Genomic DNA, 23850 nt, shown 5'->3' with positions numbered 1-23850 from the left:
ACTAAAATTCATCTTTCCATGGAATATCACTGATAGTTTCATGATGGTGTAAATGAATATAAGTTGTTTTATAAGAATCAAAGTGGAGGTGGCAAGGCCCAAACGTTTTTGTAATTTCAAAAGCTCAGAGTGTGGTTAAGTGGTACAAAAAACCATTATTCTCTTGATGGTAATCCACATTACTATTATCTCTTTAAAACGGTTTATGGTTTAACTGGATTTTTTATTACGGAGGCTAAACTTACTAAAGCTTTGGATTCTCCACAGGTTAACTTCATTTCAAGGTCTTGGGGTGCGGTCGGGTGGGAGGTATGGAAAGCTGGAAGTCTGCCTAAATTGAAAGTGGTTTTAAAGAAATACTAATGAGTGTAACATAAGAGGGCCAGGATGCTGTTGCAAGGTGAAATGAGGACACATCATTCTGTATAAAGCACCTGTTTAAAACTAAAAGGAAAAACTTGATGAGACAGTTTTGCTAATTTTAAAATCTTGGTGTATTTACTTTGATGTTTACCAGCACATTTGTAATATCTTAGTCCAAAGAAGAGACTTTAAATTATTATAAATCTTCCCTCCCCAACAATGTCCCCTAATTAGGGAGTGTAGGAAGGAAGGCAAATAGGAACAACCACCTCAGGGACAAGTTCAGGTGCATGCTTTCCTATTAGACTTTTTGAAAAATGATATTCTTATGCTAAAGCCATTATTACTGCCTATATATGGACATTCCATTAAATTTGTAATGTAAATGAAACAAAAGCAAAATCTCTAGGAAAAAATGTAGTTATTGACTCTGAACAATGACTAATAGGAAGTTCCACTAGAAAGTCATCCTTGCCAGGAAACTTCACTAAGCGCTTTCTTATCAACAAATCTACATCTGATCTTCTTCCAAATACAAAAGTAACACCACAAAATATTGATTAAACTATGTTCACAGCATACTTCTTAGTATATGGTTAAAAAACACATACCCGAACATCAAACATGCACTTACAAAAGCTACTTCCTAGAAAAAAATAAAACAACCAACAAAAGGTTAAGGTTTCTGTGCTTTATGTACATATTTTACACCCCGGTCTTTTGTAAAAACAAAAACCAAAGCTTTTAAAACTCAGGTAATGCATGTGAAGTGCCTGGCAAGGGTAGATATTCAATAAATGATCATGGCTAGTTTTGTTTTTGTTTGTTTTTGTTCTGATAATTAGAACTTTGTGATTATTGCAAGAAAAACTTGGAATTCTTCCTATGATGCTGGAGCAGGGCCAGTTGTGTGTATAGCATTCCATTTTATGTCCTGGTGACCATTGTGCTTAAAGAGCTTTGACATAATCGGTATGATGAGATAATCCCAGATTTACTGGCTTGGAGAACATTCTAGTATTAGAGATATTTCCTCTCTGATTCGTGTGCTTGGTAGCTCAACTGAGAAGAGAGAGAATAAATCAGCCCTGTTGACTCTGTTTAATTAATAAAAACCCCATGGTTCATAAAGTGAGATGCTCCTACTTAGTATGAAAAATTTAGAGGTCTGGAGAATAAATGAAGCTGACTATGGAATGTAAAAACGTTCCATTTGAACATACACTACCTCTGGCAAATGTTCTGGCAGAGTGTGCATCTGACCTGATTTGGGGAGCAATCAACAGCAGTTCAGATATATTTGAAAACATAAAAAGCATCCTACTACTTGCCTCTGAGTGATTGCCAGATCTGTTGTTGGAAAACAGTAATAGTTGATCTAAGAAGATGATAGTGTTGTGTTTTTTTTCTTTTATAATATTAGTAAATTGAAAGACATATTTTAGGGCTTATAAAAAAAAAGCCCTAAGAGAACATGCTTTATTTTATTGGCAAAGAAATGTAAGTGAATTATTTAAATCCCATTATAATTACCCTCCTTATGTTTCTTACCTCCTAGCATGCAAAATGCTTTCTTTCAAAATAAAAAAAATTTAGGACAGCCTTTAAGAGAAAAGTGGTTTAAAGACAAAAAGTGCACTAGCTTTGAAGAAATTCATTCTTAATAACCATCTGTGATGATGAAAGAGGTTCTTCTGTTAAACTTCATTGTAAATGGCACTATTTATATATGATTGTGAATTTAGCAAGATTGCATATATAATTAGGTCGTCTTTAAGATAAGGTTGCAAGATAATAAACCTAAGTAATTAACTTGCAATGTCCTTTTTTTTTTTTTGGAGGGTGGGGGATAATCCTATGCATATAATGTTCGTATGAACAAGAAAATAAAGATAAGTAATATATGTTACTTCAATCTGTTTCTGGCATCAGTATCTTGGAATTACTGGAAAATTTTACAACTAGCCATAAACTGCACATAGAAATAACAATAAAAGATTTATACTTAAAAAGTAGTTCCAATTAAAAACAAATTAGAAGGTAAGAACAGAAAGTGAACCATGTTAATAAAGTTATTAAAAAGTCACCAAATCTTGGTGAGGCAGTATGTAATCTTGCCAGACGCTGGTTATGAGAATGACTAGGATAGTAATATGAAGAGTTGGAATGGACTGTTTAAGAGAAACATGTTTAAGAGAAAATTGCAAACTGTCCCACTGAGATATAAAGAATTCCCTCTTACATAATTTTGGAAATACATCCCTAAACTCAAAATGGGTACTTCTCAGTAATTAATTTTGTAAATATCACAAAACATTTCCAGTGTTTTGTAATTAAACATTTGGAAATACAGTGGGACTCTGACCAATATTAGCAGGATCCCATCCAAATCTTTATGGTCTTCAAGGCAAATTTCTTTTTGCTACATATTTATGGCAATTTATATAAAAAATACTTATCTTTTGAAAACTTAAAAAATCTAACTAAAAAAGCTTCACATCTCAGGTATCACATTATCATTATTATTTTAAGAATCTAAAGCTACATACATAAATTATGCAAAATATCGGAAAAACTGCTGTCACTAGACTTGTAAAAGATGAACACTGAAAATTCCTGAGAAGAATATGAAAAATATAAATTACAGTCTTTAAATCATATATACAGGTTTATATTGCTGTCAATTACTGTACAGAGCCAAAACATCCCAGGTCCAAAGCTGATACAAAGAAACTGTCCTATAGTCACAGATTACAGTTTTGGGCAACTCTTAAAAATTGATCAATTTTTTTCATTGTGATAGGATTAAAGAATATAGAAGGCCTCAAAGAACATGTCCTACTGTTACTTATACACTAGATACTAATAAATACTAATAAACACAGAATTTTCAAGTTTGTTTATTTGTACATTCTCATGTACCCTCCGGCAGTGCCCACCAAACTTTATGTTCTCCCTTCCATATCACATAATTGTTACCAGGAAGTAGCTGCTCAAGCAGAAACTACCTGTCCAGGCTATCCTTATGTGAGCATGTGACTAGTTCCTGCCACTTAGAGAATTGATGCTTATCTCTTGTGGGCCAGTGGTTTTTAGGAAACTGAAGTACCTTCTCTATTCTTAACTCTTAACTCTTCATCCACTAACTGAAGGCAGAGGATTCTGAGGACCTAGGGGATTGCAGAGCCATGAGCTAGGAGGAGCTGGTACCAAAGTCACCAGCTAAAGAAAAGAAAAGCCACTCATCAGCCAGGAAACTCTGCATTGACTAGTATATGAGTATTAAGCCACTGAAAGGTGGCAGTTTACTATAGAAGTTAGTATCATTCTAATTCGTCAAGCAAGAAGAGAGTATTTAAAAATGAAGCCATGACTATTATTTCCCCAGTAAATACATGTACAACTTCTCCAAACTAAAGAGGCTGGCTTTCTAAAATATAGAAGACAGGCAATAAATATATATTTTTATGCTACTTTAAATAGGTCAATAATAAAAAGACTGTCAGAATAAAGATTAATGAAAACTAAATTTAATTGGAAACAACTTTACAAGACCATGGCCAGTTTCCACCTTAAAGTCTCACGAATACAGGTGCATGAAATATAGAAGCTACTTTAATTTGTAATGTTCAGATGTTTCACTTTATTTATCTAATAAGTTTAATAAACATCTGATTAAGTATATTTTTCTTAATTACCACATTTGAAGCCTTAAACAACTTAAAATTATTTGAAACAAAATTACAACTAATTTTACTTATTTAAATATTAATATATTAAAATATTTTATTTATTTATTCATGAGAGACACAGAGAGAGAGAGAGACAGAGAGATAGGCAGAAGGAGAAGCAGGCTCCTTGCAGGGAGCTCGATGCAGCATTGGATCCCAGGACCCCGGGATCATGCCTTGAGTTCAAGGCAGACGCTCAACCGCTGAGCCACCCAGGCATCCCCCTAATATTATTTTTCTAACTACACTAAAAATATAAAAATATGAGTGTACATATTTTATCATAAAATAATTGAACATTCTAAAATCACAAAACTGGATGGGACATCGAAAGAGTCCCTCTGCCACCATCTCTACAGCCTTAATGTGTTCTAGCAAAGTATTATTGACTCTGTAATACATAAGTGCAAAAGCCACTGGAGAATGAGTACTATAAAGCAGAAACTTTCAATTATAGTAAAACATTATGGGATAAACATCAAACATGCCATCAACCTTTATAGTTCTCTCATCAACTACAATACTATTTCTAATAGTACCATATTGGACTTGTGAATCAATGGACTTAACTGTCTTTTAGAACCTTAGTTTATCTTGAAGAAGAGAAAAAATTATACTTATCCTCATGTTATATATGAGGAAACTAATACTAAAAGAAGTAAAATAACTTACGTCAGGTCATAAAACTGTGTTAGAGTCAGGATCTGGACCCAAATCTGACTTTTGGGAATTTAGCCATTCTGTTAAACTCCTCTCTGAGGCTCTGTTATCTGGGTGGGTTTCAACAACAATATATATGGCAGTTCTGGGACGGGTTAAATGATCACCCTAAAAGGGCCCTTCAGTTTATAAGATGAGATAATTAAAGATGTGTTGACTGATCACAGATTACACAGTCTAAGGCATTTTTTAAAGCACTTGCCACAAAACTCATATTTTTATTATGTACAAATAAAAAGTACTAGCATGAAGCCTGCTTTCCCAGAGGTCTTATACTTTTCACACTGTGAAAATGAATTCTTAATATGTCTGTCTTTTTGCCCACCAGGTTGTTAACTTCCAGAGGGCAGAGAAGCATTCTATGTATCTTTACAATCTCAGTGTGAGGCTCACAGAAAATGAAGGTCAATATATATATGATGCATAGATCCATCAGACTTTTCAATGATATTTTTGTTATATCATGAGTAAAAATGCTCAAAAGTGATAGGCTAGCTTATTTATAATTGAGGATCAGATAAAACAATCCTGAGATGTGATAATTCAGTGGCCTCACTTGATTCAGAAATACACATATAAAAACTCAACTTTATCAGGAAAAAGTTCAATTGATTTAAATAGCATAAAAATTGCTAAATAACGGGGACTACTAACTCTCCTCCCCAATATTCTAACATCCAAGTAACTTGAAAAGGTCTATTCATATATTTGGCAATAACTGAACCACTATGATAATTCAAACAATTCTGACTAGAGTTATTTGCTAAGTAGCCAGTTATATGTAAACTTACTCAAATCCCAGGATTTAAGTTATAATTGTTTACATCGAACAAATACTATTGTTAGCTAAACAATTTTGTGTTAACTGGTAGTATACAATGCTACCAAAGACAAAGATAGTTAAGTGGTGGCTAAGAGCTCACCCTATCCCCTCAATTCTCTAACCATTAATGGAGTGATTCTATTACACGGAATTTTCAGCCTCTGAAATAACTCAGGATGTAGCCAAAGCCATCTAACTCCCAACAAAAGGATGGAGATTTTTCATAAAGGGGCCTGGTTAATGCTGATGCTAAGTAACAAAGTTCAGGTAAGAACTAAGAAGACCCCTCCAGCTCCCTCAATGTCCTAGATCATTCGTTTGATATGGATGTTTAGGAATGTGGCAGCTGGAGAAGACTACATCAGATAAGCATTTTGTACTTTACAATGTTTTTTGACACTGATTTCCCAACTTGCTTTTCATACAAGCTCATAAGCCTGACTTGTCTCTACAAGTTTTACAATTGAAGAAACTGTGGCTAAGAGTGTTCAAGTCCCCTTAGTTGACTATTCTTTCACACAAACTATGCAGATCTGGTTGGAAATCCCAGATTGATCATGTACTAACTGGGTTACTGTGCATTTCTGGGAAAGTTACTTAACCTCCCAGTCTCAGGGCCTAATCTAGAAAACACATACCACTTGCCTCAAGGGTGTCAAGAGATGATAACATGTATAAATGCTCTAGTTCCACGCCTGACACATTGTAGGTCCAAGTCATAACTGTCCTCTCTCATCCACCTCTGACTTCCTGTATTAGCTTTCTGTTGGTGCGGTAACAAGTTGCCACATAAAATTTAGTGGCTTTAAACAACACAAATTTACTGGCTTACAGTTCTGTAGCTCAGATGTCCGACATGGCTCTTGCTGGGCTAAAATCAAGGTGTTGGCAAGGCTACATTCCTTTCTGGAGGCTCTAGGGGAGATTCCGTTTCTTTGCTTTTCCAGCTCAAAGGCCACCCACATTCTGTGGTTCGTGGCCCCCATCTTCAAAGCCAGCAACATTAGCCTCCTTGTCCCTGCTTCCACGATCACATCTCTTTCTCTGACCCTCTTCTTCTGCCTCCCTCTTCCACTGTTAAGGACTCATGTGATTAGACTGGACCCACCTGGATAATCCAGGATAATCTCCCTATTTTAAGACCAGCTGATTAGTAGCCTTAATTCCACTTGCAACCTTTATGACCCTTTACCATGTAACCTAATGAATTCAAAGGCTGTGGAGATTATCATGAGGATATCTTGGGTGGGAGGGGCTCATTATTCTCCTTGCCATACTCCCATTCCCCTTAGCTGCTTCATCCACTAAAGATTAGGGCACAAGAGAAAAGGCACTGCTTTGGATTAATTCTTGCAAATGTGCCTAAAACTTGGTAAATGTATACGAAATGTATAGGAAAATAATATATTGCACTGTAATGGAGATTACTGGATAAAGAAAAAGGCACTGGAGAATTATAGGAAGTAATTTAAGAAGCAATTGTTGTGAACTAAATTGTGTCTCTACGTCCTCCAATTCATATATTGAAGCCCTAACCCATAATATGGACTATATTGGGAGATAGGGACTTTAGGGAGGTAAAGTTAAATGAGGTCATGGAGGTGAGGCCCTGGGTCCAATGGGACTGGTGTCCTCATAAGAAGAGGAAGAGACACCAGAATTCAATCTCTCTGTGCACATATGGACAAGATGCCATGTGAGGACACAGTGAGAAGTAGCAGTCTATATCCCAGGAAGAAGGGCCTCACCAGAAACCAATCCCGATGGCATCCTGACCTTGGACTTCTGGCCTCTGGAACTATGAAAAAATAAATTTCTGCTGTTTAAGCTACTCAGTCTTGGCAGCCCTAGCAGACTAATATAGCAACCACATTAGGAAGGGAATGTGTTTGACAAAAAAGTTGGTATTTGTTAATTAATTTAAATAAAGGGTCATGGAGGAAGAGAGAATTCCACATTTGGCTAAATAAAAGTATAACTCCAGAAAGGTGATGAATTTCCAAAGTACTTCTTGCAATCCCAGAGGATTTACTTATAGTATCCCAATAAAATGCTAAAAAAAAAATACTTTATGCCTCAGCCATACCTGTCATTGGTTAAATGGGGGAAAAAAGAGTTTGATGCTGGCTGTCTAGATCTGGATGTTTTATTCATTTCAGTGGGCTTTGCCATTCTGAATAACCTAAGCCAGCTGGCTGGCCTTTCGTTTAAATGACAGTTGCTCATACAGCACTTCGTACTGCTACACCCTTTCATAGATATTTATAGAAAATCCAGAGCTAGCTGTCTCAGGCTCCTGAGCAATGCAACCTCTCAGCTCCTGTCACAGGGCTTCTTACTGGCCAGAGAGTGGCATAAAGTGCAGATTTTGACCAGTGGTTTCTGTTTGCAGCTGTCATTTAAAGCCCCTTCACTGTCCAATAGCAGTACTAGAAAATAAAGGAAGGGAAGGAGAACTAATATCTGTTCAATGCTCACCATGTGCCAGCTTTTTGCCAGGGGTTTTACCCGCCTCCCCTGTCTTAATTTATTCAATTCTCAAAACAAGCCTAGGAGATATAAACTACTATCTTTGGATCTCTTGAATCTTGAATCTACTATTTTTTGAATGAGAAAAGGAGGTACAGACAATGGAAAACAATATGAATTATACCAAGGTCACAATCACAAGTGGTGCATAAACACTAGAATCCAGGGCATTACAGTCCAAACTTTTTTTTTCTTATTAATTTTCCTTCCCCAAATTGGCAATGACAGTATTCATGCATTTGATAAATATTTATTTAGTTCCTACATATACCAGGCACTGTACTAGTTACTGGATATTCTAAACCAGCTGTCACATAGATGGTTACTTCCAAACCAGTGGCTTCAATACATTTTATTCACAGCTAAGAAGTGTTTGGGGACAAAATATTTCAAGTCATCTTTTGATTTCTTCATTATGGTCTCATTAAGAATGAAATGCTCAGGATTCTCATGAGTGGAGAAGATAGTGAGGAGCTTATATGCACTCTCCTTATCTATGCATAAGTTAGGTGCATAGAAATTGCCCTGATACCTCATTGAGTAAGCCTTAGACTTATAGTAGTCTATGAATGGGTATTTCTTTTTTTTTTTTTTTTAATTTACGATAGTCATACAGAGAGAGAGAGAGAGGCAGAGACACAGGCAGAGTGAGAAGCAGGCTCCATGCACCGGGAGCCCGACGTGGGATTCGATCCCGGGTCTCCAGGATCGCGCCCTGGGTCAAAGGCAGGCGCCAAACCGCTGCGCCACCCAGGGATCCCTGAATGGGTATTTCTTAACTCACCCAAAATGAATCAAAGTAGCCAAATTAATGAGGTCTTCAGAAGGAGGGATCCTGACGGTGTCCACTAAAAAGGAGCTAACCTAGTCTGCCAAGGATTTAGGAAAAGTCAAAAGTAGTAGCTTATTATTTCCAATCCAGAAACCATCTGTTCCTCTCCATCCTCCCCTCCAATCTCCCTGATTTCTAATTATATTAGAATTACCCAGCATAGGCTCTACTTATAAAGTTAGAGGGTAAGAAAGCTTAACCCCAATTTTTCTTTTTTGTGTTTTCTACTTATTTTATAAATGAGAGGACACAAGGTAACTTAAGCCTTTAATATAGTACGCCGAGAATGGCAAAGTCTTATTCATATATAGATCATGATCCACATTCTTTCCTATCCTAAACCTAATAGGATATCCTACCTCAAGTTAATCAAGACAATCATTTAAGGTCATTAATTTCTCTGACTGGAGACAAATGAATAAAGCCATGTCTACCAGAAATCAGTTATCTTTTAGAGTCATTAAGGAAAAGCTTTTGAATACTATCTTATAAGAACTTTTTTGGGTGGCTTGTCATTGTTTATTTCATTATTTCAACCTACTCTTTGTATTATCACTGCTCATCCTGGCAGAGTTTCTGCATTAGCAAAATGCTCTAGAAGACTAAAGATTGGAAAGATGTGGTATGTGTCCCCTATATTTCTTCCACTCTGCACCCACTGCAGACATCTAATTGATCAGACATCACTGAGGTTGAACATGGCCTCAGAATACTTCATAAAACAATGCTTGAGGCAGTGAGTTGAAATCTATTTGCCTTCCCTGCTCTAAACTAAAACTTTTGTTTTATTCAGAAATTACAGACTTCCTAGGTTCCACTTATAGGCATTTATAATGTTGTAAGTATACTTATTCCTATGTTATGGACAAAGATTTTATAACATGAGGAGAGATCTCACATTAAAGGTGTATCAAAAAAAAGGCGTATCAACACAAATGAACACATGGAGAATTGTAAGTTTAACTTTTAAAAACAAATGATTACAACTACTGGAAAAATCACTACTATACATAGTATAATTTCAGCAAGTATCTAATACTGATATATCTGTATTACTTATACAGATGTATAGGTTATATACACACATATACATTTAACATACACATACAAACACACACACACACATATATATGTATATATATAAAATGCATGTTTTACATATATTGTGAAATAGCATTGTGGTAGGCATTCTCTAAGACAGGTCCTAATGATCCTCACCTTTTGGCATTCACACTCTTCTACACTGTACCAGGGTTGGTCTGTGTGACATATGGCGGGAGTGATGGTGTATCACTCACTTTTGAGATTGGTTATAAAGACATTGTAGCTTTTGTCTTCGCATTTTTCTTGCTTTCTTTCTGTTGTCTCTTGTTTTGGGAGAGGTCAGTTGTCTTGTTGTGTGCAGCCCTATGGAGAAAGGTCTATGTTTTGGTAAGGAACTGAAGCCTCCTGCCAACAGCCATATGTGTGAGCTTGGAACAAATATACCAGCCCCACTAAGGCACTCTTCAATCCCTAGCCTTAGCTAATAGCTCGATCACAACTTCACGAGAAAGCCAGAGAGAAAGATCCAGAATGATCCAGTAAAACCACATCTGGATTCTTGACTCTGAAACTGGGTGAGAAAATGTTTACTGTTTTAAGCTGCAAATTTTGGGAGAAATTTATCATGTGGCAATAGAATTAATATGATTATGATCAACAATCACAGTGAATCTGAATTTTTCAATAGAAAAAGAACACAATGAAAGCAACATAGCAGTATTGTCTATTTGTAATAAATTCAGTTTTATTATCACACATAATTCTCATTAATAATTTTGTTAAATTTTTTTGTTTAAATTTTATAACGTGTTTTAAAGTGGAATCATATCAAAGGATTACTACAATCTATCATAGTATACAACTTTCAAAGGGAAGACATTGGGTGGGAAAATGGTTAAGTTAACCAGATAATTTCATCATAGCACCATCAAGATAACTGACATTTTGTCGTTAAATTTAAGAATGCTGCAACTCTCTAAGGAGAAAATAGGGAAGTTTTCCCTTGAAAACTGTATGTGTATGTGTGTATGTTTATGTGTATATATATACACACACATGCATACACATACAAGTGAAGCAAGCCCTGCTATATGCATATTACACACACATATTGTGACACACACACACAGATACATGTTTGTTAGTTCTTTTCATGAAACGCTGGCTCTAGCAATGCCAACATTTTGATTAAATTTATTTATACCAGGTAAAATGCTTTCTTCTCTTGCATCAGAACTTAAGTAGGTGACTACAAAGTATTAATAGCTGTGCAATGGACATGTGCAGGAATATTCAATGGGGACTATATTCGTCTGGGCATTCTTGGGACAGCACTGACAGTTGTTCCTTTGCCTGAGGCTTGGCTTCCAACAGATGGAACAATTAAATTTCCAGGAAGACAGTGACAGGTGTCAATTTCAGGGAAGAGATTATATGTATACAGACCATCATCACCTCCAGTATTCTGGAAGGGCAATTTCAAACTGTTCTGTTTAACTAAAGATGAGAGAGGCAATGACCTGAGTTCATTACTTGCTATTTCCTGCCTCCAAAGTACGTGTACCTGGTAAATGAACATCTCTACCTCAAAAACAAAGGCTATCCAGGCTCAAAATTTCAGCTGGGGTAAGTGGGAGGATGAAGATGAAAAAATAAGACAAAAAAAGCTACATAATTCTAAGAAGGACATACAATGGATGCTTGCTCATGCAGCCATTTTGGATGTGGCAACATCACTTGTCTGAACTGAACACAGCAGCTAAGAGCCAGGAAGTAACCCCCCATCAGAATGTTAAGAGTGAGGGGAGAGAGTAAGAAGAGCTAAACTTGGCTAGAAGTGTATATTTTGGGTTAGGTGCTATGATAGCCTTTTCACATACATAAGCTCATTCATTCTGGACAAGAACCCTACGAAAGGCTAATATTCTTTACATTCTATAAATATGGAGAATTAACATTCAGAGAGCTTAAGTAAAGATACATAAGGTCATTCAGCTATTCTGTGGAGACACCAGCATTTGGACCCAAGTTTCTCCAAACCCAAAGCTCAAGCTCTTCTCTCCCCTCCATCAGATGGCTTTCCTATAATCAGTTCCACCTGCACCAGAACTCCTGTCCTTGCCTCATACAAACCCCTGTAGGCCCACACCCAACAACAAGCAATTCAAATTAGTTTGATTATCTGGCATTCTGTCTTCCTCAGATGAGAAACGTGTAAAAGATAAAAAAGGAGAATAGGGGATAAGGGTATGGCCAGGCACACTGAGACCAGCAAGAGATGACAGCGGGGTCCCATTCTAGTTTATATAGCTTAACATCCCCTGCAGAACTCACTATATTATGCATAAGATTGACGTTCATAAAGATTTTATTCAGTGGACTCATTATAAGAAGGCAGGGAAGTAGTAAAAGTTTGATTAAGAATAGTTAAGTTAAAATAAATATTGGTACTTGAATGGGGTTAACTTCTAGCAGAAAAACCCAACTCAGGCAAGCAGCCCATTCCTCCATGAGGCTGAGTAAAGGAAACACTGGTATCGCGTTAGGTTTTCTTATCTTTACTAGTTGGCCTTTCTAATCACTAGGAGAAAGCTGATTATTTTTAGAACTAAATTTCTATTCTGCTATTTAAAAATGGATAAAGTATAGGGATGCCTGGGTGGCTCAGTGGTTGAGCGTCTGCCTTCAGCCCAGGGCGTGTTCCTGGAGTCCCAGGATTGAGTCCCGCATCAGGCTCCCTGCATGGAGTCTGCTTCTCTCTCTGCCTATGTCTCTGCCTCTCTCTCTGTCTCTCATGAATAAATAAATACAATTTTTTAAAATGGATAAAATATAGAGCTCTCCCTAAGTCAAGATTTGTTTAAAATATCTTTTTTGTCACATGGAAACACACTACATTAAAATGAGGAGGTGGAGGTGGTAAAACATGGATGGGTATGGGTGTGTGTGTGTGTGTGTGTGTGCCGGGGGGTGGCTTTACATACCTTACCTCTGCAAATTTTACTATTGTATGGCCTTGATCAAATTAGCCTCTTTTCCACATAGTTTCTCCAACTGTAATGGTGACACCATTTTCCTTTAGGGAACAAATCTATTTTATCACCTCTTTTCTGCTTTCTTTATAAGTCAAGATTAAGGTCAAGGAAGAGAACTGATGGGCTTCCAAAAGACAGGTTTAAGGAATATATTTAGGTTTAGGTTTAAGGGATATATTTTCTATGCTGGAGTAGACTACATAAACGTAGCATCTTTTTCTGTTCCTTCCACAGGACTGTGAGTCAGACCTCAGGGCAAATGGATTATTTATTCTTTCTCTCCTCTCCTCTCCTTGGATGCTCTTCTTCCTTGTAGTAGGAGCCCAGCCCCAGACGATTGTTCTGGTCTACAAGGCACAGTGGCTTCAGCCAACTGGGTACCAGGCAATGGGAAACAGCCTTTGGCTGGCCATCTCTGGCTCCTTTCCTCATCTTTGGTGGTCAGTGACAGTGTCCTTAGTATCATTTCCTCACATGGCCCTAGTGAGGCCATGACACTCAGCTTTGGGTTAGGATATACCGGCAGCCAGCTGAGGCTAAGGAGTTCCCACAGGGTTCAGACTCATTTATTGACATTTTTCAAAGGCCTCTGAACCAGAATACCAGTTAATAATTGGATGCTAGTTTGCCTTCCTTTGATCAGGAACTTCTTTTGGGAACATTCTAGGAGACAGGCATGGCTGAGGGCAGGATACAACTCACCACCATCATAATACCATCCTAAGAAGAGTCAGGCAGTGTCCACATTCCACACTGTTGGGAGAATTAAATGATACAATGCATAGAAGAATACACCTAACAAATGCCTGGTTACTGAGTGAGTCTCAGATGTGCTTAATAAATGCTCACTTTCAGGGTGCCTGGGTGGCTCAGTTGGTTAAGTGTCTGACTCTTGATTTCAGCTCAGGTCATGATCTCAGGGTTGTGAGATCAAGCCCTGTGTCAGGCTCCATGCTCAGCAGGGAGTCTGCTTGAGATTCTTTCCCTCTGTCCCTCCCTGCTTCCCCCCAACTCAAAAAAAAAAAATGCTCATCTTCCTCTCCCCTACATCTTTTTCCTTAATTATTACAAAGTTAATGTGAGAAAAAAACCAACAACAATGCAAAGGTGAATGTGGCTTTTCATTTTCCAGCCACCTCTACAGTACCCTGATTCAAATCTTCCAAGAACCAAGCATAGTTAACCCAGCATATCAGGGCACAACTTTCCTTTCAGAAAAGAGATGATTTTGGAAGTGAACAGTGTGGTGCTAAATGTATTCCGTGCATGGGATGCCTGGGTCCTCTATTCCAAAAGTCCCTTTCTCTATTCATTATAAACACCTTTGCTTTATTACTCTTTGCTAGAGACCATAAGAATAAAATACATCATAAAAACACTTTGTCAGGTTTACCCCTCATTTTTTTTCTCAAATCTTTTTAAGTATGAAGCTTTTGAATTCTCAATGTTTTCAATGGTCATGTGATTTTTCATGTTTTTCCCCCCACCATTATGGGTTTCTCTTTATTGTAAATTAGTGATGACTATTGGACATCTACTATGTTCAAAGTTCTATGCTAGGAGCTTAACATTTAAAAACTCTATGAAGTAGGCAATACTTCACTTAATTTATGATAAGAAAACTGAGGTGAGGAGGGATATAGGAGCCTGTATAAAGTGACAGAGCTTAGGAACCCAAAATCTGGATACCGCTTTGGAAAATACTTGCACATCTGAAAGGATATCGAGACAATACCTCACCTTTCCTCTCCAAATGCATAACAAGAACAAATTGCTAGAAAGGGCAATAAAGGGAGTCTTTTGGGTCTCAAGAGTCTTTGGGATTCTCCTTTGTGTTCTCATAATGCCAATTCTTTTTTTTTTTTTTTAATTTAATTTCAATTTGCCAACACCCAGTACTCAACAATGCCAAATCTGACATGAAAGGAGCTACCCATAACAGAGGGGAGGTAGATCAATCTGCTTTGTCCATGGTAAAACTAATCAGTTCAGTGGCTAGAATATGTAGTACTGCTGAGGACTTCAAAGACAGTTCTCTATCACTGACAGTCTAGTACAGTACAATCCTGGAGTCAAAAGACTTTGATTCTATTCTAGTTTGGCAATTTAGTAGCTGTGGATTTTGGGGCAACTGTTGTATGCTCTTACGTTCTTCATCCCTAAAACAGGGAAAATAAGGCACAAATACTTCAAAAGGTGTTCTGAGAATCCAGTGAGATAGCATTTGTTCATACTATGCCTTGTTTATTTTGTTTAGTTACTTATTGTCTGTCCTTCCTCACTATTAGATAAATTTCATGACATCAGAGAACTAGTCTATATATTCTACTATTGCATCTCCAAAGCATGGAACATTGCCTGACACACACAGCAAATATATTTGCAGAATGAACAAAGTATGCACACTGTTAAAAATTAAAAATGCTGATTACTATTAGTATTATTGTTAAGTGTTAAGACATACAAAGTCGGTTTTTTCATTAGATGTTAACTTTTCATAAGTGTTAATGTATTTAGCCAGAAGTGAATTCAGGCAGCCAACATTGAAGTTCAAAGTATGATCTTGTTCCAACTTTTTGCTGTTTCCCTTGAAATAATTACTAGCCCCCCCCCACACAATATCTGATATTAGCATTTAAATCACATGAAATGAAAATGGTGAGGCTTCATTTCTTGTTACTAATTTTTGTAACCTCCAAGAGGGTTTCTTGGTTTTGCTGATTATTCTGCAACTTCCAGGTTCCCTCCAGATGTGAAGGAAATTGCTTACTTGGTTGAGATGCTTGTACTTACTTGATGAAGTACTTGATTCCATCTGCTGTGTAAGCTTCCTCCCACCCGTAAGGTAGGTCTAGAGTGAAGGGAAACCAAAAATACATTTAATAAGATGATAAAGATAACTTTATTTCCTGGATGCAAACTTCCCCCATCTTTACAATTATTTGAGTACATTTCTTGTACAAAATAATTTTCTCGAGAGGAGGAATTAAAACAATTCAGATGAGCTTTCAGACTCAGCATCTTTAGAACACAATAAATAAGTCTCAAACAGTTAACAATCTGCTTTAGTTGCATTAACTGGATTATGACTTGTCATTTACATGGTGTGAGCATTTTTGTCAGCAGGATTCAAGCAAAAATTTTTGGTGCAGGGGATGGTTTTTGCCTGAAGGCAGAGGATGGACAAGATGGCCCCGGCTTGTCTATTCTGGCTCAAAGTTTCCTTAATTGGCTCCTTTTACATTCTTCCGTTCAGCTCTACAGGGAATTGGTGCACGAGTGCCAGATCAGCAGGGGTTTGAAAGTAGCTTCTGGACAAGACCAAATTCCTTGTGAAGTCTGAAAGTTTAGCAAAGTGATTTACAATGGATGGTGGTATTTTATTTTGTTAATTAAAAATTTTGTGTACTAAACAGAAACGGCCAAACAATTTGCTTAACTTAGCTTTCATTTCTGTAATGGGATTGAGAGTAGTTAGTGAGCTATAAAGAAATGCAGATTGAAGTAAGCAAGAAATTATTTGGCCATATTTCTGTAAATGAATACATTTGTGTCCTCATCATATCAAGAGAATAGGCCCATGTTGAGGTAGCCACATTCTCTTATATTCCAGCTATGGATGATACTCTTCTAGAGTACAATGGTTTCTATCTCTCTGCTATATCCTGGCATTCTGCGAAGGATTTTAATTGACCTTTTGGATCAGTCCTTTAATCTTGGATAGTCATGGCTCCATTGATGGTATAATATACATTAATGTACTGAAGAACAGACTCCATGGCTCAGGTAGTCTGCTTTGAAAAGTAACTGAGCTACCACAATAGACCACTGATTTCCATTCCCCTAAGTCTCAGCATGAGGCAGAGCAAAAATGCACAAATCCGTAACTATTTGAATGAAATAAAACCTTACTCCGTCATCATTCACTTCTTCAAGATTATTCTTTGAGAACAGTCTTGAATATGTTGTTTTTATAATTAAGAAAAGAAAAGCTTTATTTTATATCTATTTCCAATCCATTACCATAAATTGTATAAAAGAGGACCTTGTCTAAAAATTCTGTAACCATTTCCTTTGTAGATTAACACAGGCCACCTAGCAATTTCTTTGCTCTCTTAGTGAATAAATGTTCTTATTTTAAGTAGGAAATGAGGAGCGTCTGGGTGGTTCAGTCAGTTCAGCATCTGCCTTTGGCCCAAGTCATTATCTCTGGGTCCTGGGATAGAGCTCAACATCAGGCTTCCTGCCTAGCAGAGAGTCCGCTTCCCTCTCTCTCTCTCTGCCCCTCCCCATTGCTTGTTCTCTCTCTCTCATAAATAAATCTTAAAAAAAAAAAAGAAAGTAGAAAATGAGCATTTCTGGGAAGTCAGCATAAGCAAATGATTGGCTTCTTTCAAGCCCCTGAAGTGACACTGTATCCATATCTTCTAGTAGTACATGCCCAGCTAGATGGGCCATGATAAACTGCTGCTACAATGGTTCAAGTAGATTTATTTCCTTTTTTCACACTTTCTGTGTGTTTTTTTTTTTTTTTTTTAATTAACAGATCATCTTATTGATCACTGACAACCACCTTGCCTGCAGGGAAGAGTGTCATGACTATACAGGAGAATCTTGCTTTCATGATAAAAATGCTCAGAAATACCAGAGTATCTGGTCAATAAGGCAAAGACAGCTAAAAATTACAAAGGAAGTCATTCTAATGTGACTAAGGTTTCTGTCCAAATGATTTGTTTGTCCAACCATTATGTATATACTTCTAGATTTTAAGTGACGGGTTTTTTTCATGAAAAGGAGAAAAAATGTACACTTTAGTATCTTTTAATTCACAGCATCATTTAAAAATTGAGACTGACATTGGATAACTGCACATTCTCTGTGCCATCAGAATAGAATTCCTGCCCTGATTATTTTCTTACAATTATTAAACAGGGACTATAACTTCAAAACAGACTTATTAAAGGTACTAATCCATATCCATCTTAGTTAATATGGTTACTGAATGACAGTAGCCATAAAGATGATTCTTTTGTGTTAAATAATATGCACAGCTTACGTTAGGATAAATACTCTGTTCTGAAAAAAAAATAAGCATTTCTTTTTAGAAGACTGAATGGTTTCTTCTTTTTTGTGTAGCTACTATAATCTGAAAAACAGAACTGGAGACTAAACTGATATTAATAATCTTTCTGTGATAGTTCAGTACTAGAAAACATAATCACTGTCCAATTATTAACTGAGAAACACAACACTGATAAACCAAGTAGTTTACTTTATAAAAAAAGAGAACGTTTGATTTCCACAAGCTTGTATGCTTACAACAGACTCAGTTTTCCATTAGTAAACGATTTTATAGAAATAAAATAAGTGATTTCAGCAAAATTGTAACATGACCTAAATACTTTTCAATAATCATTATTATTCCAAGGCATTAAGTTTTTTCTCCATTCCTCTGTCTTAAAACTATTATGACAACCATAATCACTTGAAATTGTTTCTGATTGGAAGTGTTTGTCTATAGACTCTCACATAACATTCTTTCCATCAGAGATCATCTGTTTCCAATCAACCACTTCATGGGGATGACTCCAAAATCTTCATGAATATCTTGCCAAAGTAAGAGTATTATACATATTTAGCTGTCACCTAAAACTCAACATATCCCAAACTAAACTCGTCATGTTTTCATACAAACCAGCTTCCTTCCAATTTTCCAGTCTATTTAGGTAACGAGATTCTCTTTGTCATATTTGGCCCATTCATCAAATTTGTATTGATCATTTACTATGTGTTCAGTATTTTATTTTGTGTTCAACATGCAACGATGAACAAATAATCATGACCTTGGTCTTATGGAGCCTTAAAACATAATAATAAAGACATCATTAAAAATATAAATAAATACAATGATAGAAGAGTGTTGAATACTGTGAAAGATTAACAACAGAGACAAAGCCTAAATCCCCAAACACAAAGAGCTACAAATCAGTAAGAAAAGGCCAATGACAAATAGGAGTCTATGGAACATGTTGAACATTCAGGACATTGGAAAGACAAGTGCACTTAAACACATAAAAATATGCTTAACTTCACTCTTAATGAGACAAATACAAATCAAACTATTATGAGATGCTATGTATATGTTAGCAAAGATTAAAAAGTTGTTGAATAAGACACTGTGTTGAGAGTGTGAAGAGGCAGTCATTCCCATACTGATGGGAGTATAAATTGATGACATATTTATGGAAAGTTGTCAATATCTATGTAAAGTCCTAAATGCTAATAATAACCACTGACATTTCTGACATTTATTGAATGGCTATATGCTGGACACTGTTCTAAGTACTACACATGTACCAATACTGTCAGGCCTCATGGCAATTCTAAGACATACTGCTATCATCTCCATTTTATAAACAAGGGAACTGAGGCACAGAAAGGTGAAATCATTTGCTCAAGTTACATAGCTAGCCAGTGGCAGAGTCCAGACTCTTAGGCACTACCCTCTCTATCTCCCTGTACCATTTAATCCAGCAATTCTTCTAGGAATTTAGCCCACAGATATGCTTTCTGTACCAGATTATTAATTGTTTTTTTTTTTTTAAAGGATTGGCAATAATCTAAATAACCACCAATGGGAACTGAATGAAGACAGCATATCCCGATAAAGGGATATTGTCCAGCTGTGAAAAAGAACGATGAAGTAATATATGTACTAGTTTGAATGGGAGTGTGGGATAAAGGATCTCTGGAGGAACTGGAGTTAAGAAGGTATGGACATGGGGAAGAACACTCTAGGCTAAGCAAACAGCATGTGCAAAGGCTCCAGGGATGGGAAAAACTTGGCACATTTGAGGAACTGAGAGATCATTGTTGCTGGAGCATAGTGAATGAAGGAGGGGAGAGAATGATACAAGATTTGGCTGGACAGATAAGCAAATATGACTATATGGGGTTTTGCAGGGCATGTTAAAATTGTTTGAGAGTTTCTTAAAAAAGAAGCAGGAGATCTGCTTCTCATTAAGATGAGGAAAACTGCAAAGAATTTTGCTCTCACCGTATGTGGAGAAAGCTGTACAACCTGAAAAATATAATGATTTTTTTGAGTCCCTCAGAGACTGAGTTCCTTACCTGAGTTGACCCTGAGGTGAACTGAATTCCAAAGGGTGAAGAGCCCCTCCAAGAAAAGATGGGGCACATGAACTCTTTTCTCTTGGCAGAGCACAGTAAGAAATGTTGCCATAAAAATGGGTAAGAAAAAAACATCTAAAATCATAACAAGGGCTGATTATGGGCTAGCATGATAGTTTTTAGTATTCCTGGGAGCTCCCTGCCCTCCCCAAGGAGAATCTGTTCTCTATAAACAGCTCCTTTCTTTTCTTTAAAGATTTTATTTATTTATTTATTCATGAGAGAGAGAGAGAGAGAGAGAGAGAGAGAGAGAGAGAGAGAGAAGCAGACACAGGCAGAAGGAGAAGCAGGCTCCACGCAGGGAGCCTGACGTGGGACTTGATCCCGGGACCATAGGATCACAATCTGGGCTGAAGGCAGGCGCTAAACCACTGAGCCACCCAGGGATCTCTTAACAGCTCCTTTCTTACAAGAAAGATTGGGAGTCAGCAGGAGACCTGAGAGAGCCCCCCTCCCATTGGGGTGCAAGTTCATGCAATACCTGCAAAGTTTCGAGGAGGGGAACAGGTATACCATCAATGTTCTGGGCCCTGCATGAGTACAAGATGATGGCCAATTGCTATAGGGGACAGGTATAAAACATGCACAGCCCTCAACCCTCCCTGATATGAAGGAATAGCTGGCTGTGGCTGGAGAAAAAGCAGGAAATACTCCCCGATACTCCTCACCCTGGACAGGACACCGAGTGACATGAAGCAAAAGACATTGGTTCCTGGGGGACAGAAATTGTCACACCCCCAATGCCTGTCCAGACTCCAAGAAAAAACTTTTTGTCCTGGTTGGGGGCAAGGAGCTGTAGAAAATCTGATGTCTTCATCCTGCATCAACACTTAGGTCACTGGAGCGGCAAGGGCAGGAAACATTTCAAATCCAGAATCCTACACCTATACAGAGCAGAGTCTGACTTCCACAGGGAGAGGGGGCAGGAAACCCACTTGAGCACTGAATAGGAGGTAGGTTGTCTGCCACTGGGGAGGGACAAGAAGGCTGAGAAAGTCCTTCCCCTGTGAATTGGGCACAGGGCCTGCTAAACCACAGACTGGGGAGGGAAAACCAAGAGCCTCTCCCCAACCCTTACTCTCCACATACACCTCTAACCTTGCACTAGGCAAAAAGCAAGAGCCCTCTACTTGTGGGGGAGGGCAAAGGAGCAACATTCAATATCCACATCCACTGTGATGTGTATAGAGCCTGCTGCCTGCCAGCTGAGGATGGAGCAGAAACACTGAAAAAAACCCTCCAGCATCCTAACCTTACATAAGCATAAGAGAATGGCAGACAACCACTGGAGGATGCTAAATTCATTGTAACTCTAGAAATGAAATGTAAACCCAGCTTGCCTACAAAGGAGACTGAATCCTCCATGCCTGCCTCTACCACCTGCCACGCTAATGGCCTAACAGGGATGAAGTAGGCTCACTTTTGGGGTTAAATAATAGTTATCCCAGTGTCTATGGTTTTATACATTCAATGTCTGGCACTGAATCAAAATTATGGAATACAGGGGATCTCTGGGTGGCTCAACGGTTTAGCACCTGCCTTCGGCCCAGGGCATGATCCTGGAGTCCTGGGATTGAGTCCCACGTTGGGCTCCCTGCATGGAGCTTGCTTCTCCCTCTGCCTGTGTCAGAAGGGAAAAAATAAGAGAAAAAACAGAGATCATTGTCAAAAGATAAAACTATCAACAGAACCAGATCCAAGGATAGACAAAATATCAGACTTTAAGATAACTAAACAGTAAAAGATCTAGTGGAATCTGGTGAGTTATGGTTGCATAACCTTGTAGCAATGTTCATTACTAAGGTATATTGTGCAGAAGGTGGATGATTGTGTTTGTGGAGGCCTGGAGTCTTGAAAAATGGTGTGACAGGAAGATAGAGGGCCACGTGAATTGAAGGGATTTGTGAGAATGATTGGAATAATGAGCCCCAGACTTACAGGGTTATATACTGAATGAGAAGACAAGTAAAAACTACAGTGGAGGCTGAAGGATAGAGAAAAGTAGGTGGGTAGTCTGAGGACAATAGAGCATGCAATGAGCTAGAAAAGTGGGAGGTTTGAGTGGGAGTTTGAACCAGTATCTGTGGATGCCAAGGCTCTTGGTGAAAGTGGGGGACCACAATAAATTGGGAAAAAACAGGCGGGGGTGGGGGGCAAAAAAAAGGAAGAGCAAAGGTGGTGGGTTCACATGGATGACAGGATGGCAGGAGCAGGGCTTAGAAGAGTGGAGAATGAGAATTCTGAGAACAAAATAAAGACAATACCACCGATCTCAGAACTCAAACAGCCAAATTTACTTGAAAAACACTTGCTAGTGTAATTGCTATAAAAGCTCAAATACATCTTACTTTTAGGATCTGTTATCTTGAGAGGAAGAGAGGGAGAGAAGGAAAGGGTGAGGGAGGGAGGAGTGGGGGTCGGGAAAGGATGAGAGAGAGAGAGAGAGAGAGATCTAACTCACAGTAAGGTTTCCTTAGAGAATATCATAATCATAACATAATAGAATTTTCACTTGATTTGCAGTCAGAAAATCCAAATCTGTATGTCATGTTCTTCAATTACAAAGTTGAATAACCACGGAAAAGTAATAATCTTGTGGAGTTTCAACTTTCTCATCTACAGTATACAACAGTGATCAATAGCCATTGTTTTGCCTAAGGATTATCTTGAGATTGTTATAAGATAATGTAAACTATACAAGGATACACAAAAGGAGAGCATTATTAGTCATAGTCATGAAGAAAAACAGCTCATTCTTCAGAGCTTATGGTTCTAGAGATATATACAGTAAGGGATATGTAATATAAAAAATAAATATTAAATTATCCACAGGGGATATCTCTATTAAGGCATAGTACATTTTTTACAATCTGCTTCTTAATACAGGAAATGATAGAGTCTCTTTCACCCATTCATTGAATGGGTGATGGTAAATATTTGGCAACCAGCTCTTAGTGCAGCGAGGAGCCCTTGTTTATAGCATTTGCTTATTTCTGTAGTGTGATTACTCCTACTATAACTGATTTCAGGCTACTAATGCGATGTGACTAACTACAGTGTTGGGGAGCAATGCCAAGTGGTACACCAATGTGCAGTGTTCTCAGATGTAACAGACATACATAAGAACAAAGATGATAGTATAGGAAAATGATAGTAGGAAAATGATTAGGAAGTGGTGAGTTTTGAGTATTTTTATTACTTTTTTAAAAAAGTAATTTAATTTACAGTTTAAAATTTTGATTTTTAATAATGGCCATGTTTGACAGTCAGCACACAAAATTCTTGCAAGCCAGTAGTAACCAGCTCCAATATAACCAGTGTGGAGCCCATACCTTAGTCCTAACAGACATAAAGTTCCAAAAAAATCAAAGGAGAGAAATACCATTTTGTCCATTAAGTGATTACATGACACTCTATCAGCCTAGTCTGAGAGGTGGAGAAACAGTGCCCTAACAATCAGCTGTATATTTATCAAATGTTCACACAGAGCTTTCTTTGTGCCTGACATTCTTTCAGCTGTCTCATAAACATTAACTCACTGATCTTCCTAACAATCCTTTGCCATCAGTGCTATTATTGACC

At 37.6% G+C, this 23850-nt stretch overlaps 1 protein-coding gene across 5 annotated transcripts in view; it reads right to left on the bottom strand.

The window, feature by feature from the left end:
- The window catches only part of STXBP4 (syntaxin binding protein 4), a 185764-nt gene that overhangs the window by 30254 nt on the left and 131660 nt on the right, over positions 1-23850 (bottom strand). For 3 of the 5 annotated variants that reach the window (XM_055335437.1, XM_055335444.1, XM_055335450.1), the window contains one exon: positions 15871-15928. In XM_055335437.1, coding sequence (XP_055191412.1) covers positions 15871-15928 — 58 coding nt within the window. Of the gene's footprint in view, positions 1-10216; positions 10406-15870; positions 15929-21807; positions 21890-23850 lie in introns of all 5 variants that reach the window. The other 2 variants (XR_008665698.1, XM_055335441.1) reach the window with 2 other exon arrangements.

The sequence above is a fragment of the Nyctereutes procyonoides genome, unplaced genomic scaffold (genome assembly GCF_905146905.1).
Source record: "Nyctereutes procyonoides isolate TBG_1078 unplaced genomic scaffold, NYPRO_anot_genome, whole genome shotgun sequence".
NCBI lineage: Eukaryota > Metazoa > Chordata > Mammalia > Carnivora > Canidae > Nyctereutes > Nyctereutes procyonoides.
This window is presented reverse-complemented; position numbering and strand designations above follow the sequence as displayed.